The sequence below is a fragment of the Dipodomys ordii genome, unplaced genomic scaffold (assembly GCF_000151885.1).
Source record: "Dipodomys ordii isolate 6190 unplaced genomic scaffold, Dord_2.0 Scaffold154, whole genome shotgun sequence".
NCBI lineage: Eukaryota > Metazoa > Chordata > Mammalia > Rodentia > Heteromyidae > Dipodomys > Dipodomys ordii.
The window spans coordinates 154054-168147 of record NW_012267370.1 but is presented as its reverse complement, the minus strand read 5'-3'; the positions used below and the strand labels follow the sequence as shown (position 1 = coordinate 168147).

General features: G+C 44.9%; 1 protein-coding gene across 2 annotated transcripts in view; it reads right to left on the bottom strand.

Annotated features, from left to right (window-relative positions):
* Tbc1d25 (TBC1 domain family, member 25) overlaps positions 1 to 13622 on the bottom strand; it is a 16711-nt gene extending 3089 nt beyond the window's left edge. The window contains exons 1-3 of one of the 2 annotated variants that reach the window (XM_013032344.1): positions 13431 to 13622; positions 11311 to 11420; positions 9336 to 9490 (exon numbers count right to left, since the gene is read on the bottom strand). In XM_013032344.1, the coding sequence (XP_012887798.1) occupies positions 9336 to 9490; positions 11311 to 11420; positions 13431 to 13541 (376 nt within the window). In that variant the 5' untranslated portion in view covers positions 13542 to 13622. The remainder of the gene's footprint in view (positions 1 to 9335; positions 9491 to 11310; positions 11421 to 13430) is intronic. The other variant, XM_013032345.1, reaches the window with a different exon arrangement.
* Positions 13623 to 14094: the final 472 nt, after the last annotated feature.

Genomic DNA, 14094 nt, shown 5'->3' with positions numbered 1-14094 from the left:
TGTGTGTGTGTGACTCTGTGTGTGTGTGTGTGTGTGTGTTTAAATTTGTGCTGGTCCTGGAGTTTGAACTAAGGACCTACACACTGTCTCTGAACTTTTTTTTTTTTTCTTGAACTCAGGGCCTAGGCACTGTCCTGAGCGTCTCTGTAAAGGCTAGTATTCTACCACTTGAGACACAGTGCCACTTCCAGCCTTTTCTGTTTATGTGGTACTGAGGAATCAAACCCAGGATTTCATGCATGCTAGGCAAGCATCTACTACTAAGCCACATTCCCAGCCCTGTCTCAGGACTTTTTTGCTCAAGTCTAGTGTTCTGTCACTTGAGCCACAGCTCTACTTCAGGCTTTTTGATGGTTTATTAGAGATAAGAATCTCATAGACTTTCCTGGACAAGAAAGCTTTGAACCTGGACCCTCAGATCTCAGATTCTGGAGTAACTATGATAACAGGTATAAGCCACCAGTACCGGGCTAAAATGAATTTTAAAAAGGACAATAGGCATGTATGTCAGTGGTAGGGTATTTGTCTAGCACGTATGAGGTGCTTTATTTGCTCCTCAGTACAATTTTTTTTTCAAAAAAGGAAGGATAATGCTAGTTAACACTTCTATAATACTAAGTGCAAGATACTGTTCTGAGCCTTTTTCAAATACAAACTCATTTAATATTCATATCAATCCTTTCAGATAGGCACTACTAAAGTCACAACATTAAAATATTGAGAGCTGGGTGCTATTGGCTCATGCTTGTAATCCTAGCTGCTCAGGAGGCTGAGATCTGAGGACTGTGATTAGAAGTGAAGCCAGGCAGGAAAGTCTGTGAGACTATTATCTTCAATTAAGCACCAAGCAAGTCAAAAGTGGAGCTGTGGCTCAAGTGGTAGAGTGCAAGTCTTGAGCTGAAGAGCTGAGGGACAGCACCCAGCCCAGAGTTCAAGCCCCATGAATGACAAAAAAAAAATCATACAGAAGCCAGGCACCGGTGGCTTACGCCTGTAATCCTAGCTACTCAGGCGGCTGAGATCTGAGGATCATGGTTCAAATCCAGCCCAGGCAAGAAAGGCTGTGAGACTCTTATCTCCAATTAACTACCAGAAAACTGGAAGTGGTGTTGTGGCTCAAGTGGTAGAACGCTTGCCTTGAGCTGAAGCATTCAGAGACAGTGCCCAGGCCCAGAGTTCAAGCCCCACAACTGACAAAAAAATCATACACACAAAAAATAGAAATGTTCCAAAATTCCATTTCAAGGGCCAGGGAGAAAGACAGGAGGAAAAGCCTAGAGTCCTCTGCCAGCTGGGTACTGGTAGCTCACAGCTGTAATCTATTTACTTAGAATGTTGAGATCTGAGGATGGAGATTCGAAGCCAACCCAGGAAGAGTCTCTGAAGATCTTTTTTTTTTTTTTTTTGGGGTCCAGTCGTGGGGCCTGAACTCTGGGCCTGGGTGCTGTCCCTCAGCTCTTCAGCTCAAGGCTAGCACTCTACCACTTGAACCACAGCGCCACTTCCGGCTTTTTTCTTTTTGCTTAGGTGGTGCTGAGGAATCGAACCCAGGGCCTCAGGCATGCAAGGCAAGTGCTCTACCACTGAGCCACCTTCCCAGCCCCTCTCTGAGGATCTTATCTCCAATTAAACAACAGAAGTTGGAAGTAGAGACATGGCTTAAGAAGTAGAGCACTGCTGGGTACCGGTGGCTCATGCCTGTAATCCTAGCTACTCAGGAGGCTGAGATCTGAGGATCAGGGTTCAAAGCCAGCCCAGGCAGGAAAGTCCGTGAGACTCATCTCCAATAAACCACTAGAAAACCGGAAGTGGCGCTGTAGCTCAAGCCGTAGAGCGCTCGCCTTGAGCTGAAGAGCGCAAAGAAAGCGCCCAAGCCCAGAGTTCAAGCCCCACGATCAACAACAAAAAAAGAGAAGTAGAGCACTATCCCTGAACAGAAAAAGCCATGGGAAAATATGGGATATTGAGTTCAAGCCTCAACACCACACAAAACAAAACAAAATAATGATTCTACTCTCAAACCAGATATTGTAATGTACACCTGTAATCTTGGCACTAAGGAAGCAGAGGCATAAGAATCGTAAGTTCTAGGTCAGTTGGGGCTCATAGGAAGACTCTGTCTCAAAAAAATACAACCCAAATAATAAAAGATTTCACTGCCAACTTTTTTTTTAAAGCATAAATCCAGCTCTGAGGTTCTTCGTAAAACTGCGTAGCCAAGAAAGGCTGAAAATTTATGAAACCTAAAAGTATACCAGGTGAACAAACACAACAATATGAATGTCAGAAAAAGCACCACAGAAGCCCAAAATCATTTAATAGAGGGAGACATTATATGCCCATAAAACACCTTCATAAAATAGGCTGAGAATTTCCTCATCTAGTGGCAAAATCTGACCTGGATTGATAAGAGTTTATATATAGTTTTTACATAACCTGCTTGGTATGAATACACACACATTTCCTGAAGAAACAGCCAAATGCTTCATTATGTGCTGCTGGCCCACACTCTGCTTGTATTACATAATATGCATGGCATGCACTGCCTTTCCTTATCATGAAGTCGTCAAGCATGTTAAACTATATAATATATAAATCTAGTATAAAGCTAGCCAGAAATCTAATGGGGATTTTTCCCAGAATTTGATGAAACTATTTAAAGGTTTACATGAAGAAATTGTGGTTAAGAATAGCTAAGAGGGGCTGGGAATGTGGCTTACTGGTAGAGTGCTTGCCTAGCATGCATGAAGCCCTGAGTTTGATTCCTCAGTACCACATAAACAGAAAAAGCTGGAAGTGGTGCTGTGGTTCAAGTGTAGAGTACTAGCCTTGAGCAAAAGAAGCTCAGGGACAGTGCCCAGGCCCTGAGTTCAAGGCCCAGGACTGACAAAAAAAATAGCTAAGAAGCTGGGTACCATGGCTCACACCTGTAATCCTAACTACTCAGAAGGCTGAGAGACTGAGATCTGAGGATTGTCAGAACAGTCCCTGTGAGACTCTTATCTCCAATTATCCACTCAAAAACTGTAAGTGGTGCTGTGGCTCAAGTGGCAGAGTGCTAACCTTGAATATTCAGGTCCTGAGTTCAAGCCCCACAACTGACAAAAAAGAATAGCTAAAAAAAAAAAAGAACAATGGGAGAAAAGAGAGACTTGCCTCATTAAAAATAACCACAGCTGGGTGCTAGTGGCTCACACCTTTAATCCTAGCTAGCAGGCTGAGATATGAGGATTAAGGTTCAAAGCCAGTCCATGGAGGGAAGCCCATGAGACTTTTATAGCCCAGTAACCACCAAAAAACCCAAAGTGGAGCTATGGATCAAGTGGTAAAATACTAGCCTTGGACAAAAAAGCTAAGGGTCAGGCCCTGAGTTCAAACCCCAGTAGTGGCACACACATAAATCCCAAAAACCTGACCACAAAAATAATATGGTGGCCGGGCGCTGGTGGCTCACACCTGTAATTCTAGCTACTCAAGAAGCTGAGGGGTGGTAAGGTGGCTCAGTGGTAGAGCGCTAGCCTTGAGCTGAAGAACTGAGGGACAGTGCCCAGGCCCAGAGTTCAGGCCCCACGACAAGACCCTCCCCCAAAAAAGAGGCTGAGATCTGAGGATCACGGTTCAAAGCAAGCCCAGGCAGGAAAGTCTGTGAAACTCTTATCTGCAGTAAACCACCAGAAAATCGGAAGTGGCACTGTAGCTCAAGTGGTAGAGCACTAGCCTTGAGCTGAGGGACAGCGCTCAGGCCCAGAGTTCAAGCCCAACGACTGACCCAAAAAAAAAAAAAAAAACCCAAAAAACTGCCAGTTGTGTTAAGTGGCTCAGACCTGTAATCCTATCTACTCAGGAGACCAAGATCTAAGGATTGAGGTAAAAAGCCAGCCTGAGCAGAAAAAGTCTGTGAGGCTCATATTTTCAATTAAATAGCAAAAAGCCGGAAGCTGAGCTGTGACTTAGGGGTACAGTGCCAGTCACGAGTGAAAAATGTTAAGCAAGAGTTCAAGTCCCAGAACTGGCATGTGTGCACATGTGCACATACACACATGCATGCATGCACACGTGCACACACATGCACACGCACATCATTAAATGACACAAGTAGTTACAAATAAGGACTGGAGTCTGTTCTTCTACAGTCTGAACTAAAATCCAGTTTTTTTCATTTACTGTCTGTGACTTGGACACATCCTATCACCTCACTTCACTTTCCTCATCTATTACATAGCATACATGATCATCCTTGCCCTGTAAATTATTTTGCTAATTCACTAAAAAAATATGTCCATAGCTGGGCACAGTGGCTCAGGCCTGTAATCCCTACTCAGGAGGCTGAGATCTGAGGATCATGGTTCAAAGCCAGCCTGAGCAGGAAAGTCCGTGAAACTCTTAGTTCCAATAAACCATTCAGAAAACCGGAAGTGCTGTAGTGGCTCAAGTGGCAGAGCGCTAGCCTTTAGCTGAAGAGCTGAGGGACAGTGCCCAGGCCCAGAGTTCAGGCCCCATGACAGACAAAAAAAAAATGTCCATAGAATGGGCCAAGTGTTCAACCCATGTTAGCTATTTGTTATTATATGTCAATAAAATGACTGAGTTATGAACTTTACAACTTGGGGGGAGGGAGGGAGGAGTTGGGGAGGTGGGGAGGGAAGAGATGGTAGGGAAAAACAAAGGAGGGGGTAACAATGCTCGATAGGAAATGTACTCATCACCTTACTCGTGTAATTGTAAACCCTCTGTACAGTATCTTTACAATTATATATATATAATTGTATATATATAATTGTGTGTGTGTGTGTGTGTATATATATATATATATAAATGTCTAAGTTATCCCAAATGGTCCTCCTTAAGACTAATTTTTTGTTCGTTGGTGTTTGGTCAAGTAGAAGTGTTGCTGTGGCTCATGTGGTAGAGCTCTAGTCTTGAGCTAAAAAGCTCAGGGACAAAGGTCGGTGCTGTTGGCTCACACCTGTAATCCTAGCTACTCAGGAGGCTAAGTAAGATCTGAGGATGCAGTTCGAAGGCAGCCCAGGCAGAAAAATCTGTGAGACTCATCTCCAATTAACCACCAGAAAACTGGAAGTAGAGGTATAGCTCAAAGTGGTAGAATGTTAGCCTTGAGCAAAAAAGCTCAGGGATAGCACCCACGCCCTGATTTCAACCCCTAAGACCTCCCCTTTCCCCAGAAGTACAGGGATAGCTCTCAGACCCTGAGTTCATTACTGGCACAAAAATTATTTTTTTATTAAAAAATAAAACTTGAGGCCGAGCACTGGTGTCTCATGCCTGTAATCCTAGCTACTCAGGAGGCTGAGATCTGAGGATCATAGTTCAAATCCAGCCCAGGCCGGAAAGTCCATAAGACTCTTATCTCCAATAAACCACTCAGAAAACCAGAAGTGGCACTGTGGCTCAAATGGTAGAACGCTTGCCTTGAGCTAAAGAGCTCAGAGACAGTGCCCAGGCCCAGTGTTTAAGCCCCATGACTGACAAAAAAAAAGATTTTGCCTTAAAATAAATAAAAGGAAAAAGGGGTAATGTTGAACTCAATGGTAGATTGTTTGCCTTTCAGGTACAAGGCCCTGGGTTCCATCTCTGCCACAGTGAAAAAAAAAAAAGAGAGAATAGATTGGCCACTCATATATCCCTCATCTAGATCCTGATAACCAGTTCTGCTACTTTTGCTTCATCACCCTCTACATGTTAATATTTGATGTCTGCTAAACTATTTGCATATATCCTGACACTTTATTTCTTCACACCTATGTTTTCTACTAGAGATACAACCTGGTAGCACCCTGATCTTGGACTTCCTGGCTTCCAGATGTGTGAGAGATCGATTTCTGTGGTTTTTGCTTATTTGGTATTGGGGCTAGAACTCAGAGTCTCCTCACCGCTTTTTCTCTCCCAGCTTGCACTTTAATACTTGAGTCATACGTCTCCTTCCAACTTTTTCTGGTTATTCAGAGATAAAGAGTCTTGGAGATTTGTCTACCCAGCCTGCTCTGAACAGAGATTCTCAGATCTTAGCCTCCTGAGTAGCTAGGATTATAGATGTGAACTACTAGCACCCAGTTTTTATTGTTTTTTTTTTCCAGACCTGGGGCTTGAACTCAGGGCCTAGGAACTGTTCTTGAGCTTTTGTGCTCGAGGTTAGTGCTCTACCATTTGAGCCATAGTTTCACTTCCAGCTTTTTGGTGGTTAATTCAAGAGAAGAGTCTCAGAGACTTTCCTATCTTAGCTGGCTTCGAAGGATCATCTTCAGATGATCCTTGACTGATCTCTTGAATAGCTAGGATTAGAGCTGGGAAGGTGGTTCAGTGGTAGAGCGCTTGCCTTGTATGCCTGAGGCCCTGGGTTCAATTCCTCAGCACCACATAAGCAAAAAGAAAAAAAAGCCGGAAGTGGCACTGTGGCTCAAGTGGTAGAGTGCTAACCTTGAGCTGAAGAGCTGAGGGACAGTGCCCAGGCCCAGAGTTCAGGCCCACGACTGGACCCCCCCCCAAAAAAAATAGCTAGGATTATAGATATGAGTCACTGGTGCTAAGCATCTGGCTTTAAATTTCTTTCTTTCTTCTATTTTCTTTTTGGTCATGGGGCCTGAACTCTGGGCCTGGGCATTGTCCCTCAGCTCTTCAGCTCAAGACTAGCGCTCTACCAGTTGAGCCACAGTGCCACTTTTGGCTTTATCTGCTTATGTGGTGCTGAGGAATTGCACCCAGGGCCTCATGCATGCAAGGCAAGCACTCTACCACTGAGCCACCTTCCCAGTACCTGGCCTTAAATTTCTGTTCTTTTTTTTTTTTTGGGTCCGGTTGTGGGGCCTGAACTCTGGGCCTGGGCATTGTCCCTCAGCTCTTCAGCTCAAGACTAGCGCTCTACCAGTTGAGCCACAGTGCCACTTTTGGCTTTATCTGCTTATGTGGTGCTGAGGAATTGCACCCAGGGCCTCATGCATGCAAGGCAAGCACTCTACCACTGAGCCACCTTCCCAGTACCTGGCCTTAAATTTCTGTTCTTTTTTTTTTTTTGGGTCCGGTTGTGGGGCCTGAACTCTGGGCCTGGGCACTGTCCCTCAGCTCTTCAGCTCAAGGCTACTGCTCTACCACTTGAGCCACAGCGCCACTTCCGGCTTTTTTCTTTTTGCTTACGAGGTGCGGAGGAATCGAACCCAGGGCCTCAGGCATGCAAGGCAAGTGCTCTACCACTGAGCCACCTTCCCAGCCCCTAAATTTCTGTTCTTTATAAATAACTAAGGCTGTGGTATCTTTCTTTTCCTTTTTTTTTGGGGGGGGTGACAGGGTCTGACTATGCAGCCCAAGTTGGCCTTACACTCACTAGGTAGGCCCAAACTGGCCTTACGATTGCAAGGATCCTGCTTCAGCCTCCTGTATCCTGAGATTACAGGCATATGCCATTACACTTGGCATATTGTTATAGCTACACAAACAGCTGAAGACACAGATCCTGGAAATTTAACAATGAAAGAATAGTAATGTCTAAGCCAGCTATTACAGTTTGCACTGAGGCAGGACAATAAATGGTTTTGAGGTTAGCCTGGGTTAGATAGTGAGACTCTGTCTCTAAAGAAGTATTATCTAATGGTCCACAATCAAATTTTTGGAACTATGTGTGGATTTGCTTGTGTACTCACAGTGACCAGCATGGGCAGACATGAAGGAAAAAATATTAGAAGTAGTTGAGGCAGGGATTGGTGGCTCATGCCTGAAATCCTAGCTACTCAGGAGGCTGAGATCTGAGGATCGCAGTTTAAGCCAGCCCAGGCAGGAAAGTGCGTGAGATTTTTATCTCCAGTTAACTACCCCAAAAGCCAGAAGTGAACCTATAGCTCAAGTAGTAGAGCACTAGCCTTGAGCACAAAAGCTCAAGACCCTGAGTTTAAGCCCCATAACTGGCATAAAAAAGAAATAGCTGGGGGCTGGGAAGGTGGCTCAGTGGTAGACCGCTTGCCTTGCATGCATGAGGCCCTGGGTTCGATTCCTCAGCACCACATAAGCAAAAAGAAAAAAGCCGGAAGTGGCACTGTGGCTCAAGTGGTAGAGCACTAGCCTTGAGCTGAAGAGCTGAGAGACAGTGCCCAGGCCCAGAGTTCAGGCCCCACAACTGGACCCCCCCCAAAAAAAAAGAAAGAAAGAAATAGTTGAGAAGACAGATGCTAGTGGCTCATACTTACGATCCTAGTTACTCAGAGACTGACCTGGAAGATTCTCAGTTCAAATCCAGTCTGGGCAGAAGAGTTCAAGAGATTCTACCTCCAGTTAATATACAAAATGTTGGATTGGAGGTGTAGCTTAAGTGGTAGAGCTCCAGCCATAAACAAGAAAACCAAGCCAGAAAGTAAGGCCCTGGGGCTAGGAATGTAGCTTAGTGGTAGAGTGCTCACCTAGCATGCATGAAGCCCTGGGTTTGATTTCTCAGTATCACATACATAGAGAAAGCCAGAAGTGTCCCTGTGACTCAAGTAGAGTGCTAGCCTTGAGCAAAAGAAGCTCAGGGACAGTGTCCAGTTCCTGAATTCAAGCCCCAGGACTGGCAAAAAAAAGTAAAGCCCTGAGTTCAAGTTCTGGTATTGGCACACACGTGCGCACACATACACACACACACACACACACACACACAAAGTAGCTGAGAGAGCAAGGAAATGAATAAGAGTGATAACAAATAAATATGTATTCAGGATGAATGAATGAGCACCATATAAACACCATCATTATAATAAGCACAGCTATGTGAGAGCATGCAGGTACTGAGGTTTGAACTCAGAGCCTTATGTTCATGATTAGCTTTTTCACTCAAGTCTGGTGCTTTATTTACCATTTGAGCCATACCTCCATTTCTGACTATTTGATCCTCAAATCTCAGCCTCCTGAGCAGCTAAGAGTATGGGATAAGCCATCAGTGCCTGGCTATGTTTAGATATCATTATAAGTGAACCTATAACATTGAAGCTATATACTTGTTTATTGCTTTATACAAGTAGGGCATACAAAAAAAAACAAGTAGGGCATACATTACTAGGTTCCATGCTAGCATAATACAATATCATTATAATCAGAGCTAACGCTTTTTGAGTATTCTCTTTGTGGCATGTCCTGTTGCAGGCAATTTATGTGGATTTCTCATTTACTTTACCTGTACTTACAGATAAAGAAACTGAGAAGCACTTTGAAAGAAACTATAAGTGACTGAGCTAGGATCTTCTAGCCTAGGATACCTTGCTTTGTGGCCCAATAAGGGCCTAGACTGTGAGGGGAGGAGTTTTCCTATGGGGAAAGGGTGGGCCCCAGAACAGTGCCCTTGGGCACTAGGTACTCACTGTCCTCTGAGGGTCGAATGTCTACACGTAACTGCAGGTGAGGTTTGGAGGCAGTGGAGAAAGCTGTACTCAGGTCCCAATCAGACAGTAAGGAGGAGTAAGCTTCCTGTCCTAGGCGATCTCGAACTAGGTAGCTGATGCCAAAGTTCTTCTTCCTGGACAGAGAATATGAAGGAGCTCTCAGGGGTTCCAGTTCCCTGGAAGCCTCAGGAACAGTTTCCAACAGAAGAGGGAGAATGTGGAAGGTGTTTGAAATTACTTTCTACTTCCTGTTGGGTACTAGGCTAAGGATTGTGGGTAGCCTGAGGTCATTTATAGCTATTTTGTTACACAAACACAGAAACAGATACAAACCTGCTTGTATCTGGAGGGCACACAGAAAACTGGTAAAATGTTGGTCCTCTCTGGGGAATATAACAATGTAGTTGAGTGATGCAAGTGGAAAGCCTTTTTACTACATGGAAAATAAAGTAGTCTTGTAAATTTGTTATTTTTTACAACAAAATATGTTTATGAACAAAAGTTAAAAACCAATTAACTATCCATTCTTCAGATGTACTTGTGAAACTATGCCATAATAATCAGTGTGACTTTGGAAACATCTTAACTCCCACTAATCATCAATTCTATGCTCTTTCCATTTGTTACCACATGGCCATATATAGTCCTCCAAAACCAACACCATAACAAAATAACCATCACACTGGCTTCCCAGGAGACACCAACTTTTTTGTGTGTTGGTACTGGGGCTTGAACTCAAAAGACTTGTACTCCTGCTTGGCTTTTTCACTCAAGGCTGATGCTCACTACTTGAGTCACACCCCAACTTCTGTCTTTTCATTGATTGAAGTAAGAGTCTCTCAAGTTTAACTACCCAGGCTGACTTCAAACTAGATCCTCAAATCACATTCTTGTGAGTAGTTAGGATTTCAGCCGTGGGCCACCAGTGCACCCAGTGAGACACCAACTTTTGACTATCAGGTTGGTAAATTTTTCCATATAATTTATTTTTATTTTATTTTTTGCCAGTCCTGGGGCTTGAATTCAGGGCTTGGGCACTGTCCTTGAGCCTCTTTTGTTCAAGGCTAGCACTCTACCACTTGAGCCACAGTGACACTTCTGGATTTTTCTGTTTATGTGGTACTGAGTAATCAAACTCAGGGCTTCATGCATGCTAGGCAAGCATTCTGCAACTAAGCCACATTCCAAGCCCCTCTATATCTTTTAGTAACCCCTGTTTCTGAGGGTAAGAAACAAGTTTTGTAATTATAGTTTGTGAGATAGGGTCTCACTATGTATCCCAGACTAGCTTTGAACTTTCAATCCTCCTGCCTCAGCCACCTGAGTGCAGGGATTACAGTTTGAGCTATCATACCTGGTAAAACAAGTATTTTATTGTTTTTGTATGTGTTTGTGTGCCAGTAATAGGTCTTAAACTCAGGGTCTTGAGTTTAAGTTTAAAAAGCAAGCACTCTACCACTAAGTCACATTCCCAGAATCTCACTTGGCTTTTTTGCTCAGCCTTTTCTGCTGGTGCTTTACCACTTGAGCCAATACCTCCAGCCCAGCTTTTGGTTGGCTAAATATAAAAAAGAGTCTCAGGGATTTTTCTACCCAGGTTGGCGTCAAACCATGATCTTTCCCTTTCAGCCTCCTGTTACCTAGAATTACAGGCATGAGCCACTGCCACCTGGTGAAACAAGCATTTCATATATTGCTGGTAATAAGGCTGTACATTGGTAAAACCTGTCTGGGACCATTTTGAAAAGGTCCATTCAAAGTTTAAAAGCACATGCCCTTTAGCCCAGTGATACAATTGCTTAGAATTTCTCTTATAATAACTTCCCAAATACTGAGATATTTATGTAATACCAAGATAAACAAACTAAAACCCTATCAAACAAAATAAATACACACAAAAATCAGACAACTGCTGTTGAATTTACTGGCTAGGCCTTGGTCACTATCTACTCACCCGTTCAAGTCAAAAGCTCGCATAAGAATGTGCTGTAATACATCCAGTGAGGTGATCTGTGGGTCTAAGGCAAAAGATCGATATTCAGGTGGCAAGAAGTTTTCACATTTCTGGGGAGAGAAGATACGGTAGTCCATTCAAGGCCAAATCACTATATTGAAGAATGAGTGAGGTACAGAGCAGAAGGAGGCAAGGTCAGAGAGGTGGGCAGGGGCCAGAATGAGATGAGTATTCTGGGCCACTGTGAGAACTTGGGTTTTTGATGAGTAAGAAGAAGTCTCAGTGGGCTGGGAAGGTGGCTCAGTGGTAGAGCGCTTGCCTTCCATGCCTGAGGCCCTGGGTTCGATTCCTCAGCACCACATAAGCAAAAAGAAAAAAGCCAGAAGTGGTGCTTGTGGTTCAAGTGGTAGAGTGCTAGCCTTGAGCTGAAGAGCTGAGGGACAGCGCCCAGGCCCAGAGTTCAGGCCCCACGACCGGACCCCCCCCCCAAAAAAAGAGACAAATTTTCTAAAACTGAGTGATTTGAAATGCCATTTTTTCTTTGTCCTGTGTGTGTGTTTGTGTGTGTATGCACGTACACATGCATGCTGGTAATGGGACTTGAATTCATGGCCTTTTTTTTTTCTTTTGTCAGTTGTGGGGCCAGAACTCTGGGCCTGGGTGCTGTCCCTCAGCTCTTCAGCTCAAGGCTAGCACTCTACCACTTGAGCCACAGTGCCACTTCCGGCTTTTTCTGCTTATGTGGTGTTGAGGAATCGAACCCAGGGCCTCATGCATGCAAGGCAAGCACTCTACCACTGAGCCACCTTCCCAGCCCATGAATTCATGGCCTCTTGCTCTTACTTGGCATTCTCCCCTTTCACTCAAGGCTAGTGTTCTAGCATTTAAAACTACACCTCCAGTTCTGGCTTTCTGCTAGTTAAAACTGAAGCTAAGAGTCTTGGGGATTTGTCTTCCCAGGCTTTCTCTTAACTTCAATCCTCAGTCTCAGCCTCCTGAGTATCTAGGATTAAGGTGTGAGCTTCCTGCTTGATCTTGATCTGTCTCTGTATCTGTCTTTCTTTCTCTATATATTTATCATTTTTTGGTTCCTATACTGCAGCTGGAACTCAAGGTCTGGTCGCTATCACTTATCTTTTTCACTCAAGGCTGGCACTCTACCATATGAGCACACCTCCACTTCCAGCTTTTTTTTTTCCCCCGCTGGTTAACTGAGATCTGAGTCTCATGGACTTTTCAGCCTAGCCTGGCTTCGAACTGGGGTCCTCAGATCTCAACCTTCCCAATACCTAGCTTGAAGATACCTCTTGACACTGCCAAGACCACTTTCCTAGTCTGACCTCTGGGCACTGTTTGCTGGAGCTACTAGAAGTTCTTTTTCCCCTTTGAGTTCACACTAAAGGCCATGCCTAGGGAGAAATGAGAAGACCCCTTTCTTGCCTGTTACCACTCTGCTCTTCTTACTCTTTGCTCTTCCAGCAATATGGAAACCTACAGAAGTGTGTCAAGTGCATTCCCACCTCCCAGCCTTTACCAAGGCTGTTCCTTCTACCTAAAACTCTCTTCTCCATCTGAAATGCACATAGATGACCCCTTTTAATTCGTGTCTGTGGCCCTTCAATAACTTCTCTGAGGATTTTTCTATATATGAACTTCCAAGTTCAGAATCTTTGCCATTATTTTGCTATAGCATCAAGGATCCAAAGCACCACAGTTGTCTCCCCCGCCCAACCAGAACATGGGCTGAATGGTGGGGACTCACAAAAAAGTGTACTCTCAACACCTATATATTATTGACTGTAGGACTCCCCTTTCAGGCAGCTAGGACACCTCTTCATTCCTAAACGCTCTACCCCTCAACTACTGCAACCCCAACTCTCAGCCCACCTCTCTACATAAGCTCCATCCACCCATTCCTGTCCGTCCCTCCATTTTCAGTCCCACACCCTGACATACCCTAAGACCCAAGCCTTCAGCCCCCTCTCCATTAATATGCTCTCAAGACTCGCCCCTCTGGTTATGCCCCAAGACTCAGGTCCCTCCCTCGATCCTATAATAGCCATCATGGTCCAATCCTTGGGGACACCAGGGCGGGTGGGCGGAAGGGTTGCTAGTCTCACCTTCACTCGTACTCGGACCACCTCTCGTTCTTCCTCCTCAGTCTGAAGTCTCCCACCGGGCGGGGGCACTCCGGGGCTGGCAAAATCTGAGGACCCGGAGGCCGTTGCCATCCCGCCTCCACCTGCCTCAGGGTGACGTTTGACCCCTTTGCCCCCCCCCAACCTTTACACACGTAACCTACAGTGAGGGCACCCGTGGCCCCACCTTGAGCTGGGGCCGGAGCGCAGGCGCAGAACGTACCATGAGACTCTTCCCCCCCCCTCCCACCGCCCCTCCCATCTGACCCCGGCTGGAAGTAGCATCCGCGCATGCGCCTAATATGCTCTTGCTCAGAGTCCCACCCCTAAAGTCAGGTACCGGTCCTGCAGCTTGGTTGTTTTGGCAGTCTACTTCCGGATTCATCTAAGGGCGTGGTAAACTGACAACTGGTTCCAGAGAGAAGTAGGCGGGGAAAGGAAGCTGTGAGTGACAGCTCCGCACCAAGTTTCCTCACCCCTCTGCTGACAGATGATGTCATCTGTTTCAGTTAGCTGTGACCCTTGCTTCAGGAATTTGCAAAACACAAAGAAAATAGTTTTTCCAGTCTTATTAAAAATAATTTGCACCTTGTGAAAATTCCTGGAACGATACTTGTATCATTTTTACCTTTCCTGTATGCTTGTT